Here is a 17,695-nt window from a genome sequence, read left to right as displayed (position 1 = left end):
AAGACATAACAGACCTAAAAGAAAACATTGTTTTCTAAAAAGGCAAATTCAGCAACCCTTCACTTATTACTGCAATATATGAGATATAAATCTTATCCTATTTTATTATATTTTTCTCTTTTATCTAAAGTAGTTTGTACGTACAGTTATGTAGAGATTTGTAAATACAGTGTTTTTCATACCTACCTTGTGTCTTTGTGTGAGTTTTTTGTGTTCTATTGCTATCTTAGCTCTCACCAACACTAGCTAGCTAGGAAACACTAAACATCGTAGATTCAGAGAGAGAGATGTCACTACGATACTTTAGGCTGTGTCGTCATTCTAATGACATATTTTCACAGTCTGATACCTCAACAGTTTTACCACAAATTGAAACTTTCTGGACTTGAAAAATTAGTTTTTCTAGTTTTTCCGGTGTGTCCCTCACTGTCAGCTCTAGTCTGACCGTGTCAGAGTTTTTTCGGCCAATTCAGTACGTTGAATCGTCGGCGGTGCTCGTCGGTGAGAGAAATCATTCTGATTGGCTGTTCAATCAGTGCAGGAGAAGAGAAACTGAAGTGAGGAAACCAAGCCAACGAGTACAGTTTTGTGTGGGTGTCGTATTTCTAATGACGTATTTTCACAGTCTGATACTTCAACAGTTTTACAACAAACTGAGACTTTCTGGACTTGAAAAATTATCTTTTAAATGTTCAAACATCATCTGTGTGATTCATGGAGCAATTCAAAGGAAATAAAAAAAATATTATCTCTGCGTTGACTACCGTTCATATTTTTTCCGAAATAAGGTCCCATGGTGGTCACGGGATGAGGGGCGACTCTCTATTAGCACAACATAGAGGATGAAAAATTTCACTATTGCAAATCCCAGTGGTCTAAATGTGAATGTTTAATCAACGTCTTTGAATAGTCGATGAAAAAACTTTAACTTTTGAATGAATTTTGACGTCTTTTCAACAGAAAAAATGTTCACTGGGTTGTGTTGAGAAATGTTTTGAAGCTTTTGTTTCCAAATTGAAGAATGAACCTTCAAGCTCAATGAATGTCATTCTTTAAAAAGTCTATTTTAATCATTTATCTTCCTGCGTGTGTTTTTCTGAGGAAGCCTGTAATTTCAATAACACCTCTGGACTTTTATTTTGAAGGTGTCCCGGAAGCTGTATTCTTTACTGAGGCTAACTTCACACTACTTGATCAAGATGGCGTCCAGCAGCAACATGGATGTTAGCAGAGTCTCTTTGTTGTGTCGAGAAAGTGTTTAAAGTGAAGCAGCGACTAACTGCGGCTGCTGAAGAGATATGTGGGCTGTTTGAAAGAACGATAGCAGAGTACGAGGAGGAACTCTCTCGATCAAAAGAGGAGAACGAGCGACAACAGAAACTACTGGACGCTGTTTTACACCCTCAGCTTCAGTTACACAGAGCAGGTTGGTTCTCTTTACTTCTTCTCTCTCTGTTCTCTCTCTGGTTCTACCAGAGCAGGTTGGTTCTCTTTACTTCTTCTTCTCTCTCTGTTCTCTCTCTGGTTCTACCAGAGCAGGTTGGTTCTCTCTCTGGTTCTACCAGAGCAGGTTGGTTCTCTTTACTTCTTCTCTCTCTGTTCTCTCTCTGGTTCTACCAGAGCAGGTTGGTTCTCTTTACTTCTTCTCTCTCTCTGTTCTCTCTCTGGTTCTACCAGAGCAGGTTGGTTCTCTCTCTGTTCTCTCTCTGGTTCTACCAGAGCAGGTTGGTTCTCTCTCTGTTCTCTCTCTGGTTCTACCAGAACAGGTTGGTTCTCTTTACTTCTTCTCTCTCTGTTCTCTCTCTGGTTCTACCAGAGCAGGTTGGTTCTCTTTACTTCTTCTTCTCTCTGTTCTCTCTCTGGTTCTACCAGAGCAGGTTGGTTCTCTTTACTTCTTCTTCTCTCTGTTCTCTTTCTGGTTCTACCAGAGCAGGTTGGTTCTCTTTACTTCTTCTTCTCTCTGTTCTCTTTCTGGTTCTACCAGAGCAGGTTGGTTCTCTTTACTTCTTCTCTCTCTGTTCTCTCTCTGGTTCTACCAGAGCAGGTTGGTTCTCTTTACTTCTTCTTCTCTCTCTGTTCTCTCTCTGTTCTACCAGAGCAGGTTGGTTCTCTTTACTTCTTCTTCTCTCTGTTCTCTTTCTGGTTCTACCAGAGCAGGTTGGTTCTCTTTACTTCTTCTCTCTCTGTTCTCTCTCTGGTTCTACCAGAACAGGTTGGTTCTCTTTACTTCTTCTCTCTCTGTTCTCTCTCTGGTTCTACCAGAGCAGGTTGGTTCTCTTTACTTCTTCTTCTCTCTGTTCTCTCTCTGGTTCTACCAGAGCAGGTTGGTTCTCTTTACTTCTTCTCTCTCTGTTCTCTCTCTGGTTCTACCAGAGCAGGTTGGTTCTCTTTACTTCTTCTCTCTCTGTTCTCTCTCTGGTTCTACCAGAACAGGTTGGTTCTCTTTACTTCTTCTCTCTCTGTTCTCTCTCTGGTTCTACCAGAGCAGGTTGGTTCTCTTTACTTCTTCTTCTCTCTGTTCTCTCTCTGGTTCTACCAGAGCAGGTTGGTTCTCTTTACTTCTTCTTCTCTCTGTTCTCTTTCTGGTTCTACCAGAGCAGGTTGGTTCTCTTTACTTCTTCTTCTCTCTGTTCTCTTTCTGGTTCTACCAGAGCAGGTTGGTTCTCTTTACTTCTTCTCTCTCTGTTCTCTCTCTGGTTCTACCAGAGCAGGTTGGTTCTCTTTACTTCTTCTTCTCTCTCTGTTCTCTCTCTGTTCTACCAGAGCAGGTTGGTTCTCTTTACTTCTTCTTCTCTCTGTTCTCTTTCTGGTTCTACCAGAGCAGGTTGGTTCTCTTTACTTCTTCTCTCTCTGTTCTCTCTCTGGTTCTACCAGAACAGGTTGGTTCTCTTTACTTCTTCTCTCTCTGTTCTCTCTCTGGTTCTACCAGAGCAGGTTGGTTCTCTTTACTTCTTCTTCTCTCTGTTCTCTCTCTGGTTCTACCAGAGCAGGTTGGTTCTCTTTACTTCTTCTCTCTCTGTTCTCTCTCTGGTTCTACCAGAGCAGGTTGGTTCTCTTTACTTCTTCTTCTCTCTGTTCTCTCTCTGGTTCTACCAGAGCAGGTTGGTTCTCTTTACTTCTTCTCTCTCTGTTCTCTCTCTGGTTCTACCAGAGCAGGTTGGTTCTCTTTACTTCTTCTTCTCTCTCTGTTCTCTCTCTGGTTCTACCAGAGCAGGTTGGTTCTAATCTTTCTAACCTTTAATAGTGAACTTATTTTGGGGGTAAATACACATAAAAGACAACATCCGCTCTTATGGCGGGTTTTAGAAGTCCGCTCGTTGCCTTCAGCAGCCGAAGGAATACCTGCTTTCATAATATCACTGGAGTCAATATATTATAGTATAGTAGTATATTATGTAGCCTACTGTAAAGTAATAATATAGTATGCAGTATACTGTATATATATATACTACTATACTATAATATCACACTACAGCTCGATGCTCTCTTGAAGCATTCTCAACAGACGTACAGTATAGGCCTTGGTCGTGGTGGGTGTTGTGAGGTCGTCCATATATGCTCTGACAGGCGACACATATTTATTTATATGTGCATAGTAGTCAAATGTTTATTTACCTTGTTCAACTTTGTCCTCCCTGTTTTTATCCGTAGGTCTATTTTTCTGTGTTTGTACATTGAGAGCAGCAGATCTCAGCAGAGTCAGATTCCTTGTATGTGTTAACGCTTACTTGGTCGTTAAAGCTGATTCTGAATCGGTTTCCGGTTTCAGGCGGTCCTTGGAGCCAGATCCAGTGATTACTGAAGATAATGGAGCCTGAGGATACCGATGTCGGAGCCGAGCCACAAGTGGTACGCCGGAGACCTCCGAGGGAGGTTAGACCTCCACCACACCTGTCTGATTATGCTGTTGACTACCTCCCCATGGCCGAGCTGCACCAAACACATCCGACCCAAGAAGACGGTAAGAAGTCACAACCCAGCTCAGCCCGTAGAAGCCCAGATCTACTACTTCACTTTAGGGCTGCACCATATTTATTTATCCATTAAGTACGAGCCGGGCAGCTTCTTCTTCTTGTTCTTCTGCTTCTTCTTGTTGTTGTTCTGCTTCTTTTTCTTCTGCTTCTGCTTCTGCTTCTTCTTCTTTTTCTTCTTCTTGTTCTTCCTCTAGTAGTGCTTAATGCAGTTTAGATAATCACTGTCAAATGTATTTTTGAATCAGTGAGGGGCAACAGACTGTAACGACAGACTGTAACGTTAGTTTAATCTATGTTCTCACTCATACATGGCCGTTAACTCTCGGACATCCAGGATTCTACGACCACATTCAGCGGCCACAACGGTCTGCCACTCTGTCATATGTAATTTCATTGTTTATTTCCCATAATTTCTAGTAACTTCATCAAACAAATGCATTATTTGTGTGCTTGTGAAGACAAACAAAATTTAACAGATCATAGCGCACGAAGGGCAACCTTTTCAATGTCCTGTGTCAATTTACAATGTTTATATGTAAGAGATAATGAGGCCAGAATGCAGAGGATGGTTGCCTCCACAAACTATATTAATTCCTGATTATGGACACCTCGAAGGGCATTATCCTGCATATATCATGGTCACATGGTCACAAAAAAATGAAGACCATTAGTTTATATTTTCATGCGTTTTACAACCAAAATCTAAAGTATTTTACAAACCATAAGGTTGTTATGCAATGGAAACGTAGTAGTTCACTACTCTAGCAAATAGGATGAACTTTAGATACAACTTGGCAACGGGAGATATTTCTAGTCCGCTCAGCTCATAGAACCCTTATGAACGTTGTGCTAGCAAATTCAAAGTCAATAACATTGCATACGGTTGAAAAACAGTATAATATAACAACATAATTTGACAGTGTGTTTAACAATAAGACTAGCTAGCTATCCAGCCATGTCGTTGTCCCCAAATCAATATCACAAACAAATGAGAGGCCCTGTGTAACTAGTTAGTAGGTGTCTTTTATCAGGATTAAATGGACACCCTGCAGCCAATCAGCATCGAGTATTCCCCCAGACCATGGTATAATCATGAGTTAAAATGTAAGTTGCCATATAAATTCTTATTTTTATTATATATTATTATATTTAATATCATGTAATGGGGTTGCATTGTATTGTATGATGGGCTTTGGGGACCCAAGGTAAAGCAGATGATGTCATTGTGAACTTGCATCATTATCAGAGTGAATTTTGCTGAATAGCAATCAATTATTAACATTCATATTAATGGCTGTTTGTTTGTATTTCAGTTTTACCTTCAGATGTACAAAAAGTGATTGTTGGTGAAGAAGAGCAGCAGGACTGGAGCTCCAGTCTGGACCAGAAGGACCCAGAGCCCCCACACATTAAAGAGGAACAGGAGGATCTCTGGACCTGTCAGGAGGGAGAGCAGCTTCAAGGGCTGGAGGAGGCTGATATCAAATTCCCATTCACTCCTGTCCATGTGAAGAGGGAAGATGATGAAGAGAAACCTCAGTCCTCACAGCTTCATCAAAGACAAACTGAACAGATGGAAACAGAAGCTGATGGAGAGGACTGTGGAGGAGCAGAACCAGCCAGGAACTCAGATTCAGATAGATATCCAGATCCGGATACTGATGACAAATTTGGAGACTCTTCTGAACTTGAGACTGATAACAGTGATGATTGGAAGGAGACCAGAGAACCTCAGTCACGTTTAAACTCTCTGAATAATGATGTAGTCCCTGTCAGTGATTCCAGATGTAGTGCTGGTGAGAAACCATTCAGCTGCTCTGAGTGTCATAAACGATTTGGCTTTAAGGGAGATCTGAAGATACACATGAGATCTCACACAGGAGATGAACCTTTCAGCTGCTCAGTTTGTAAGAAATCTTTTTCAGAGAATGGAATTTTACAGAGACACATGAAAATCCACACAGGAGAGAAACCTTTCAGCTGCTCAGTTTGTGGTAAAACTTTCTTACAAAGTGATCATCTAAAGATACACATGAGAATCCACACAGGAGAGAAACCTTTCAGCTGCTCAGTTTGTGATAAAGCTTTCAGTGAAAGTGGACATCTAAAGAGACACATGAGAAGCCACACAGGAGAGAAACTGTTCAGTTGCTCAGTTTGTAATAAAGCTTTCATTCAATGTGGACATCTGAAGACACACATGAGAATCCACACAGGAGAGAAACCTTTCAACTGCTCGGTTTGTAAGAAACCTTTTAGACAGCGTGGAGCTTTACAGAAACACATGAGATCTCACACTGGAGAGAAACCTTTCAGTTGCTCGGTTTGTAAGAAACCGTTTACACAGCGTGAAGCTTTACAGAAACACATGAGATCTCACACTGGAGAGAAACCTTTCAGCTGCTCAATGTGTGATAAAAGCTTTGCTGTAAGAGGAAAACTAAAGACACACATGATATCTCACACAGGAGAGAAACCTTTCAGCTGCTCAGTTTGTGATAAAGCTTTCAGTGAAAGTGGACATCTGAAGAGACACATGATAATCCACACAGGAGAGAAACCTTTCAGCTGCTCGGTTTGTAAGAAACCTTTTAGACAGCGTGGAGATTTACAGAAACACATGAGATCTCACACTGAAGAGAAACCTTTCAGCTGCTCGGTTTGTAAGAAACTTGTTAGACAGCGTGGAGATTTACAGAAACACATGAGATCTCACACAGGAGAGAAACCTTTCAGCTGCGCAGTTTGTAAGAAATATTTTACAGAGAGTGGAAGTTTACAGAAACACATGAGAATCCACACAGGAGAGAAACCTTTCAGCTGCTCAGTTTGTGACCAAAGATTCACTTGGTCTTCTCAACTCAAAAACCATTTGAAAAAACACAAAAACCAGTCCTCTCAGTTTCATCAAACTCAAACTGAGGAGAACAGAGAGGCAGAGCCTCCAGCCAGCAGCTCAATTGAACACATGGAAACAGAAGCTGATGGAGAGGACTGTTGAGGACCAGAACCTGTCAGAAACTCAGATCCAGATAGACATCCAGAACCAGATACTGATGACGAAACTGGAGACTTCTGAACCTGAGACTGATGACAAGAGTCAGACTGGAGACTTAAAGTTTTAAACAAAAGATTCACCAGGCTGTCACATATCAAAATTCATCAGTGTTTTTTTGACAGCAACAGCAGTAAATATGCCGGTTCAGATTAAACTTTCAGCGGTACCCATCTAACGAGAATCCGTGTTATTAGTGAGGTGAGGTGCCTGCGCAGAGCCAAAGGATATTAAAAGACAATACCCATCCCAGCAACAGCTTGTATTGCTGCTGCTATCTGGCAAGCCATACAGAAGTATCAGCTGTCATCTCTGGGAGGTCAGTTCTTGACTGCCTGCATGCTTTAAAGCCGATGGAATGAAAAATGCCCTTTTAACTCTTTTAGATCACATCCTCAGTCATATTTTACATCTATTTAACAATAGATGTAAAAAACAAAATCTAAAAAAATATTTTTCTTCCGGTAAAACAAAATGCTGCGTGCTTACGTAAGCTAGCACCAACCAATTTCAACCAATAATATCATGACATCCATCCATCAATCAAGCTGTAACTTTTAGCGACGAGGGTGGTGTGTGTGGAGCCACAGTCCTCTGTAGCTCCGTATCACGCTACATTCTAAGCCCGCCCACTTTTAGCGGTCCAATCAAATGCACAGGATTTGATTTAAATCTCTCTTGTAACTGTACACAGCTCAAATATTCCGTTTCATTGGGGAATACTCGCAGTATAGAAAATGAAGACGCTCTAACTTCCGTTTCACTGGGAAATTAAGGTAAGAATCTCAGCTTGGGACTATTAATTAGCCTGATAAAGTTGAGTTGTTTTGATTTAGCAAACGCTAGCCATCACAATTTGGATGTAACATTAGGTGTTAATGTTATTTTCATGCTTGCGTACTTGTTCCAAATTCCACTTGTCTAACTTAACGTTAGCGCTCTGGGACTACTCGTTAGTAACGTTACCATTTTGCTGACGATTGAGCTCCTTAGCCAAAGTGTGGAACGTTAGCTCCTGATAGTTCCATTTTGTTTATGCTAAGATAATATTGGCTAATACTGTCATAACCACAACGTAATTAAACAATTTGCTTTGGATTTGTTTTGGAACATGATGGGGCCCTATGAAGTCTGTTTTTTTTTCTCAAGTCTGTGTTTTACAATTTAAGCACATTTTATCATCAGAGTTTCATCACGTGGTGGATGAATACAATTCAACAAATCAATAAGAAAATATTAAACATGTAATGAATATCAATAAATTTGATGTAACACAACATTGCAATATTTTTTACAAAGAAATTGTTTCAATACAGCAATAAAACAAAATATTCAATCCTCACCTAATTTGTTTGGATGACTAACAGGCGACACCTCCGCCAGGTTTCTGTCTGTTTTTTTCTCTGCTTTGCATCAGCGAGCCTCTCGGCTTGTGTCTTTGAACAGTTCACGCATAACGCTCGAGCATCGAGCCAACGCAGGTTTGCCTCTGATCTGAGGCTTTTTGTCGGGGAGCTCCAAAACTGTTGGCGAGTTGAAAATCAGGGCTAAAGTCGCGTAGTGTGAACTTGGCTAGTCATCTCAGACGGCCTCTGCAATGTGACTGTGTGTGGAGGAGATGAGCTTCTCCCTCGGTGAAACGCCGACACAGAAAGCAGCGTGCCCATAAATGACACCAAAACATAACAACATAGTTTTTTTCTGGTCATTTGGCTCAACGCTTAAAGTGGCAGCGAAAACCCTGATTTTTATAAATTTAATCCACATTTTGGTAAATTCCACGATATTCAGCGATTTACAGTTGATTCCATTTATTACCCAATTCCGCAATTCCATCCATGTTTTCTGTATCGAGGAAGTCACAGGGCCTTAGACTCATTAATGAGACAATAGTGTAGACATTTAGCTAAAATGGACCTACATTAGTTTACGTTAGCCGGCACTCTGTGTAGTTGTCTGGTAGATGAAATTATCAATTGCCAAACTGTCCGTCGGGAAATATGCCAAATAAATTCATTCATTCATTCATTAATGGCACGTTATCTTAATATTGTGTTATCTTTATTCAATGCATTTTGAATTTTGGGCTTTGGACTGAGACAATTACAGAGACTGAACGTCGCTGTGAGTGTGTGCTATTATAATAATAATAAAATAATAAATATATTTATATAGCACTTTTCAAAACAGATGTGTGTATATATATATATATATTTCCATATATATATATATATATATATATATATATAAACAGTATATGTGTTTGTGTATAAGAATAATGTATAATCATCATATTTTATATTGTATTTTATATGCGAGGTCAGATACTGTGTATTGTATATACTATATATATATATATATATATACATTGTATATTGTATTACATATGCATATTGTATATTACAAATAATAATATGCACATATACGAAAAGATAACAACTTGTCAGAATGATTAAGATAAATATGTTTGTAATGAATTGGTATTCTTCATTGATAATGAATTTATATTTTGATAAGGATAATTATATCAGTAATTAATCTATATTTTCGTATGGCAGAGATAAAAGGTAATAATTATTATATTTAGACAAGTTTAGGAAAATTAATTAGAGTATATGTATAACTCAATAAGGAAGCTGGTTAATTATCAGTAAATGACTTATGGAGAAGGGGTGGAATTAAATGAGTTTGTTCTTCTTCTCCCTCCTTTTTGAATATGTAAACCATGGCAACATGTGTTTGGCAATTTATTTTGCTTATGCTTTTCATTGTATGTAAATATTACTTTTTTCTGTATGTCCACATGTTTGTATGATCATTCTCTTTTTATGATTATTGTTATTATTATTTTTTTTTTTTTATGTTCGAAATAAATTTTGAAATGAAAATGTTACAAAGTGCTTCACAGGACAATAAAAGCAGATAAAGAAATAAAGAAAAAATGAAAGTAACTGTTAAAACAGAACACATCAATAATAATAATGTAGTAAAATAGTGTATATATATATAAATAAATAAATCATCTATTTTAATCATTTATCTTCCTGCGTGTGTTTTTCTGAGGAAGTCTGTATTTTCCATAACACCTCTGGGCTTTTATTTTGAAGCTGCCCCGGAAGCTGTATTCTTTACTGAGGCTAACTTCACACTACTTGATCAATATGGCGTCCAGCAGCAACATGGATGTTAGCAGAGTCTCTTTGTTGTGTAGAGAAAGTGTGTGTGAGCTCCAACAGTTCTGATCCATCAGAGCCTCTGTGTGTCTGGATCAACCTGTCTGAATGGACTTTGTGCTCTTCAGCTTTTATTCTGAAGGTCTGACCTCTGACTCATCTCCCGGTAGCCTACAAAGCTACTGAAGTTAGCTTAGCATGCTAGCTGGTTAGCAACACAGCTGCTAGTCAGAGTGACCGTTTGATGGAGAGCAAACTGTGTTTCTGACGGAGTTTGATGGAGAGCAAACTGTGTTTCTGACGGAGTCTGATGGAGAGCAAGTTTCTGTCATTGTGGTAAAATGTGTAAAGTCCAGATGCTGAGAGCGTTGGTGAAGCAGCGACTAACTGCGGCTGCTGAAGAGATATGTGGGCTGTTTGAAAGAACGATAGCAGAGTACGAGGAGGAACTCTCTCGATCAAAAGAGGAGAACGAGCGACAACAGAAACTACTGGACGCTGTTTTACACCCTCAGCTTCAGTTACACAGAGCAGGTTGGTTCTCTTTACTTCTTCTCTCTCTGTTCTGTTATGTACTGTAGTGTGATATTATAGTATAGTAGTATATTATGTACTTTAGTGTAATATATTATAGTATAGTAGTATGTGTAGTTTATGACTCATGGACTGTTGCCAGACTCTATGTTGTCTGTTACTCTTGTGCCTGTCATCAAGGACAAAGCTGTTAAGGTTGGGAGCCTGGATAATTACATGCCCATTGCAGTAGCCAGTGTGGTATCTAAAGTCCTCGAGAGGATTTTATTAGAGTGTTTATGTAAATGTATTGGTACCACAGACAACCAGTTTGGCTTCAGGGCACTGATTTGTGTATATACAGTATGCCTTGAAAGAAGTAGCCGAAAGCTGTAGAAGGCAAAACTCCTCTGTTGTAATCAGTTTTATTGATGCATCTCAGGCTTTTGACTGAGTAAATCACTAAAAGTTGTTTCTGAAATTGAGTCAAAGGGGCGTGCCTTACAGCATTATAAGAATCTTGACATATTGGTATGCGAACCAGAATATGCAGGTCAAATGGGGCGATCGAGTCTCCGATCCCTCTGGTGTTGGTAATGGAGTAAAACAAGGGGGGTTTATTTTCACCAGCCCTCTTTAATGTGTACATGAATGAGTTATCTGACCAACTAAGAGGATGTAAAACAGGCTGTATGACTGGTAACACCCTGGTAAACCATTTTATGTACGCTGACGAGCTGACTATTGTCAATCTTAGCAGTGCTGGGTTTCAACAGCTGCTGAATATATAGTCCGAGTATGGGGTCAAATATGATGTGCAATACAATGCAAAAAAGAGTGTTGTCCTGATCTGTAGAACAAAAGAAGATAGGGACCTCAACTTTCCGGCTTTTTATCAATCAGGACAACTGCTATGTGTTTGTAATAAAACAAAATATCTGGGGCACTTTGTGTCAGATCAAATGTCTGATGATAACGACATGTACAGGCAGTCAAGCTAACATGTTGGCAAGAAAATTCTACATGTGTTCAGACCATGTCAAGACAGGTCTCTTTAGAGCCTATTGCACTCCCGTCTATACTGCCCCCGTGTGGCCCAAGTTTAAAAAGGCGAGCATGCATAAGATTCAGGTTGCCTACAATGACTGCATGCAGATATTACTTAAGAAACCCAGGTGGTGTAATGCAAGCGAGCTGTTCTGTAATGCAGGTGTCAACACTTTCCAGGCTCTGTTGAGAAACCTGATGTATACATTTATATGTCGGCTAAATGATTCTCAGAACACCATTAACATGCTACTGTCAAATCCTTGTTTTAGTGTTATACGATACCAGTCACCCCTGGGGAAACACTGGTATAACTGTCTTTTATAAAAAAAAAGTGGCAGTTTCTATTTTAATGTATGTATTTGTTTTTTTGTGTTGTATGTTTTTTAATGGGCTTCGAGTCTGTCAATAAAGATGAATTGAATTATATACTGTAGTGTAATATTATAGTGTGTTAACGCTTACTTGGCCATTAAAACTGATTCTGAATCTGATTCTGGTTCCAGGTGGTCCTTGGAGCCGGATCCGGTAGTTACTAAAGATAATGGAGCCTGAGGATACCGATGTCGGAGCCGATCCACAAGTGGTACGCCGGAGACCTCCCAGGGAGGTTAGACCTCCACCACACCTGTCTGATTATGCTGTTGACTACCTCCCCATGGCCGAGCCACACCAAACACATCTGACCCAAGAAGACGGTAAGAAGTCACAACCCAGTTCAGCCCGTAGAAGCCCAGACCTACTGCTTCACTGCAGGGCTGCACCATATCTTCTTATCCATTAATTTAGGAGCATGGCAGCTTCTTCTTCTTCTTCTTCTTCTTCTTCTTCTTCTTCTTCTTCTTCTTCTTCTTCATAACAGTCCAAGCCCAGTAAAGGTAAACATAGGAGCAGTTTGAACTTTAAGAATGGGGTTTCACACAAAAAAGAAAAATCTAGAGGGGAAAAATGTGTATTACACAGAGAGGTCTAATGTATTGAGATGTGTGTAGCCTAAATATTACACCCTCCAAACAGAACTTAACATCAGCGTCAGTGACTAAATCAGTTTGATTGCATTGTTTTCTATTGGAATGAACTAACTGTCTGCGAGCGATGAAGCGCTGCGCAGCGCGATGTTATGAGCTGAACTTTTGTCAGACGCCTTGTTTCTATTTATTCCTGTCGCTCGCTTTGAAAGTGACTCCTAGTAGACTTAAACAGGGCATTTTTAGAATAAGGTGAGGAAGACAAATGAAGGGGGGAATGAACAAGGACCGTCAATGAGGCAGGTTTAGTGGAGGATGCCTCCATAAGCAGCCATGAAGGAGGGACAGGAGGTGGTGTTCATCTTAACAGAGTTAACCTGGGCTGCAAGGGATAGAGGCAACAATGACCACTCCTGGAAATCTTCCTGTATCTGAGCCACTAAAGGGGTGAAAGTTAATTAAAACAGATCCTCAAATTGATCTCTCACCTGAGTACCATGATTTCTAAAACCATGTGAGACAATTTTGAATAGGAAATCCTTAAAAGGATAATTGCATACTGCAACATTTAAAGGAAACAACTAATTTTGTCTAAATTAAGTTTGTTTCGCTAACGAAATTAACACTGAACTAGAGAATCTGTATTTTTACTTAAAACTTAGTAGTGCTTAATGCAGTTAAGATAATCACTAGCAAATGTATTTTTGAATCAGTGAGGGGCAACAGACTGTAACAACAGACTGTAACAACAGACTTTAACGTTAGTTTAATCTATGTTCTCATTCATACATGGCCGTTGACTCTCGGACATCCAGGATTCTACGACCACACAGAGCGGCCACAACGGTCTGCCAATCTGTCATAAGTAATTTGATTTGATATGTAATGGCTGTTTGTTTGTATTTCAGTTTTACCTTCAGATGTACAAAAAGTGATTGTTGGTGAAGAAGAGCAGCAGGAGTGGAGCTCCAGTCTGGACCAGGAGGACCCAGAGCCCCCACACATTAAAGAGGAACAGGAGGATCTCTGGACCAGTCAGGAGGGAGAGCAGCTTCAAGGGCTGGAGAAGGCTGATATCACCAAGTTCACATTCACTCCTGTCCCTGTGAAGAGTGAAGATGTTGATGAAGAGAAACCTCAGTCCTCACAGCTTCATCAAAGACAAATTGAACAGATGGAAACAGAAGCTGATGGAGAGGACTGTGAAGGACCAGAACCAGCCAGGAACTCAGATCCAGATAGACATCCAGAACAAGATACCGATGACGAATTTGGAAACTCTTCTGAACCTGAGACTGATGACAGCAATGATTGGAAAGAGACCAGGGAACCTGAGTCAGGTTTAAACTCTCTGAATAATGATGAAGTTCCTGTCAGTGATTCCAGATGTAGTGCTGGTGAGAAACCATTCAGCTGCTCTGAGTGTGATAAACGTTTTGGCTTTAAGGCAGATTTGAAGAGACACATGAGATCTCATACAGGAGAGAAACCTTTCAGCTGCTCCTTCTGTGTGAAATGTTTTACACGGAGTGAATGTTTACTGAAACACATGAGAATCCACACAGGAGAGAAACCTTTCAGCTGCTCAGTTTGTGGTAAAGGTTTTGTTGAAAGTGGATATCTGAAGACACACATGAGAAATCATACAGGAGAGAAACCATTCAGCTGCTCAGTCTGTAAGAAATCGTTTGCATGGAGAGCACGTTTACGGAAACACATGAGAATCCACTCAGGAGAGAAACCATTCAATTGCTCAGTTTGTGAAAAAAGATTTTTTGAAAAGGCACATCTGAAGAGACATATGATAACTCACACAGGAGAGAAACCCTTTAATTGTTCAGTTTGTGATACAATATTTTTGACGAAGGCACATCTGAAGAGTCACATGATAACTCACACAGGAGAGAGAATATTCAGTTGCAGTGTTTGTAACAAAAGATTTGCCTGGCGTACACAGATCAAAAGACATAAATGTGTTGGTCATCAGTCCTCACAGCTTCATCAAACTCAAACTGAGGAGAACAGAGAGGCAGAGCCTCCAGCCAGCAGCTCAACTGCACAGATTAAAACAGAAACTGATGGAGAGGACTGTGGAGGACCAGAACTAGCCAGAAACTCAGATCCAGATAGACATCGAGAACCAGATGCTGATGACAAGACTGGAGGTTCTTGTGAACCTGAGACTGATAACAGTGATGATTGGAAGGAGACCAGAGAACCTCAGTCAGGTTTAAACTCTCTGAATAATGAAGAAGTTCCTGTCAGTGATTCCAGATGTAGTGCTGGTGAGAAACCATTTAGTTGCTCTGAGTGTGGGAAAAGATATGTAAACAAGGGAAATCTGAAGGTACATATGAGATCACATACAGGAGAGAAACCTTTCAGCTGCTCAGTTTGTAAGAAATCCTTTACACGGAGTGGAGATTTACAGAAACACATGAGAATTCACACAGGAGAGAAACCATTCAGCTGCTCAGTTTGTGGTAAAACCTTTACTGAAAGTGGAAATCTGAATACACACATGAGAAATCATACAGGAGAGAAACCTTTCAGCTGCTCAGTCTGTAAGAAATCCTTTGCACGGTGTGGACATTTACAGAAACACGTGAGAATCCACACTGGAGAGAAACCATTCAGCTGCTCAGTTTGTGGTAAAGGTTTCAATGAAAGTGGATATCTGAAGACACACATGAGGATTCACACTGGAGAGAAACCTTTCAGGTGTTCATTTTGTGAGAAAAGATTTTTGGCAAAGGTAAATCTGAAGAGACACATGTTAACTCACACAGGAGAGAAACTATTCAGTTGCAGCATTTGTGACAAAAGATTTGCCTGGCGTCATCAGGTTAAAAAACACAAATGTGTTGGTCATCAGTCCTCACAGCTTCATCAGAGTCAAACTGAGGAGAACAGAGAGGCAGGGCCTCCAGCCAGCAGCTCAACTGTACAGGCGGAACTCTGGACCAGTCAGGAGGGAGAGCAGCTTCAAGGGCTGGAGGAGGCTGATATCATCAAGTTCCCATTTTCTCCTGTCTCTGTGAAGAGTGAAGATGATGAAGAGAAACCTCAGTCCTCACAGCTTCATCAAAGACAAACTGAATAGATAGAAACAGAAGCTGATGGAGAGGACTGTGGAGGACCAGAACCAGCCAGGAACTCAGAACCAGATAAAAATCCATAACCACACATCACACATCCGACTGATGACATGACTGGAGACTCTTCTGAACCTGAGACTGATGATGGTGATGATTGGAAGGAGACCAGAGAACCTCAGTCAGGTTTACAAACTGAAGTCCCATGATGCTTATTACTGTCAAAAAATAGTTAATAGCTGCTCTCAGTGTGGTATCCCGCTTATTACATGCCTATTTAATGAAGAAATCAATAATTTGACACAAAAACAGTCCTCCAGAGTCCGACATCAGAGCTTCGCCCATAGCAACAGTCTGTCATACATAACAGCAGTCTGTTATACATAGCAACGGTCTGTTATACATAGCAACGGTCTGCTATACATAGCAACGGTCTGTTATAGAGAAATTACAGACCGCAGAACGCCATGATTGACTAATCAGAATTGAGTATTCAACACAGCCGTGTAATAATTATAAATAACACAAACAGAACAATATATATAGATTAAACTTGAATTAATTGTATTAGAATTGCTTTTTGCTTGATCCCTGTACCGTGGTCCTTGGTGAAGTAGTCCCACTCCAACTCCTTACTTCCTCCACCTTCAGCCATCTGTATAAAAATATTAATTAAAAAACGTGTGAGGCATTAAGTGAGTTTTATATTTGAGCTGGAACCAAACAAGTTTGCGTCACCAAGAATGAATTTATCTTTATATTTAGGTCTATAAAAATACTTCATGTAATAAGGATATTTTATTGTCATTCCAGAACATGTTGGTATGAAAGGGAACAAAATGAGGTAATCAGAGGAGGACGATTTGACCTAAAATTTATATTACAGTATTTGTTTGTTTTTTGCAGTGATGGTTTATAACGTGGTATTACAAGATTAAAAGGGATACTCCACTCAAAACATGATTCTACCTCTTTTCACTCTATTGGCAATGTAAAGAAAGAAAAAAGAATAGGATGTGTTTATTGGCTCCAAATAGGAATGAAAATGAGGCCTACATGTGTTCTGGGAGCTTTCCCCATAATGTAGGTTAATGAGTAAATATCATGGGATTCATTCTCAGAGGTAGGAGTATATCTGGATCACACACGTCCTTTCCCCTTGGTATCGGTTTCTTCCAAAAGTTAGTAGCGTCAATCCGGTTGTTTAGCCTCCTGGCTCGCTAGCCAGTCTTGACTTGTGATATCATATAGGGGTGGGCGCCGGTTTCATCACCGTCACGTTCGGCCACGATTTTGCAATACCGTCATTACCGTGATAAACACACACACACAACGGAGATACAACACCCTATAAACTACGTCACACACACACAGGGTACAACACCCGATAAACTACGTCACACCCACACAGGGTACACAACACAACATCTCATTCCTGTAGCTCTCTATACACTTTTCACGTTATAAAGTGATACTAGTGTGTGGAAATCTCTGTTCAACTCCGTGGAGATGGTATTATGAATTAATCCATTGATTAATATAGTTGTATGGGAACCGTTACCTCCACGTTAAGTTCTGTGACATGAAAGTAGTTTCTGTGCTGTATGAGGAGCTCTCACAGCGGCTGTGTTCTCTAACTGTACTGTAGCAGTCTGGACTGCTCACATGTGCCACCTGGTGGTTGTTGGTGAGCACTGCAGCTACTGCAGGAATCGGGCAGCTTTACATGTGACACCTGTACATGCTGCAAACATGGGTACTGATTTTAATATTATTATTCAGTCAGTTTTATTTTCTACGGCGGAGTATTAGGGTCATATTGAGGGGGGGGGGAAATCGGAGATTTAGAGAATAAGGTCATAATTTAATG

General features: G+C 40.2%; 3 protein-coding genes across 9 annotated transcripts in view; all 3 read left to right on the top strand.

Moving 5' to 3' along the window:
• The first annotated feature begins 1,025 nt into the window (after positions 1–1,025).
• On the top strand, positions 1,026–9,196 carry LOC119503764 (gastrula zinc finger protein XlCGF57.1-like). The gene is made up of 3 exons (XM_037795740.1): positions 1,026–1,426; positions 3,770–3,961; positions 5,288–9,196. Exons 2-3 carry the CDS (start codon positions 3,808–3,810, stop codon positions 6,973–6,975), a joined length of 1,842 nt encoding a protein of 613 aa, XP_037651668.1. The 5' UTR covers positions 1,026–1,426; positions 3,770–3,807; the 3' UTR covers positions 6,976–9,196.
• A 1,281-nt stretch (positions 9,197–10,477) lies between these two features.
• The window catches only part of LOC119503768 (oocyte zinc finger protein XlCOF6-like), a 337,366-nt gene continuing 330,148 nt past the window's right edge, over positions 10,478–17,695 (top strand). Inside the window, exon 1 of the mRNA XM_037795754.1 lies at positions 10,478–10,523. The gene's annotated coding sequence lies outside the window, so the exon portion shown is untranslated. The remainder of the gene's footprint in view (positions 10,524–17,695) is intronic.
• LOC119503730 (oocyte zinc finger protein XlCOF6-like) overlaps positions 10,507–17,695 on the top strand; it is a 353,206-nt gene continuing 346,017 nt past the window's right edge. For 3 of the 7 annotated variants that reach the window (XM_037795667.1, XM_037795660.1, XM_037795652.1), the window contains exons 1-2: positions 10,507–10,736; positions 12,164–12,166. In XM_037795667.1, coding sequence (XP_037651595.1) covers positions 10,544–10,736; positions 12,164–12,166 — 196 coding nt within the window. In that variant the 5' untranslated portion in view covers positions 10,507–10,543. The other 4 variants (XM_037795653.1, XM_037795649.1, XM_037795658.1 and 1 more) reach the window with 3 other exon arrangements.

The sequence above is a fragment of the Sebastes umbrosus genome, chromosome 15 (assembly GCF_015220745.1).
Source record: "Sebastes umbrosus isolate fSebUmb1 chromosome 15, fSebUmb1.pri, whole genome shotgun sequence".
NCBI lineage: Eukaryota > Metazoa > Chordata > Actinopteri > Perciformes > Sebastidae > Sebastes > Sebastes umbrosus.
The sequence above is the reverse complement of the archived record's forward strand: the minus strand, read 5'-3'. Positions and strand labels throughout refer to the sequence as shown.

What these genes read in the sequence shown, in the direction of transcription:
- LOC119503764 (XM_037795740.1), top strand. Translation starts at nt 3,808, where the DNA reads ATGGAGCCTGAGGATACCGATGTCGGAGCCGAGCCACAAGTGGTACGC. An exon ending in ACATCCGACCCAAGAAGACG is followed by an intron (nt 3,962 to 5,287) that starts GTAAGAAGTCAC and finishes TTTGTATTTCAG; the next exon opens with TTTTACCTTCAGATGTACAA.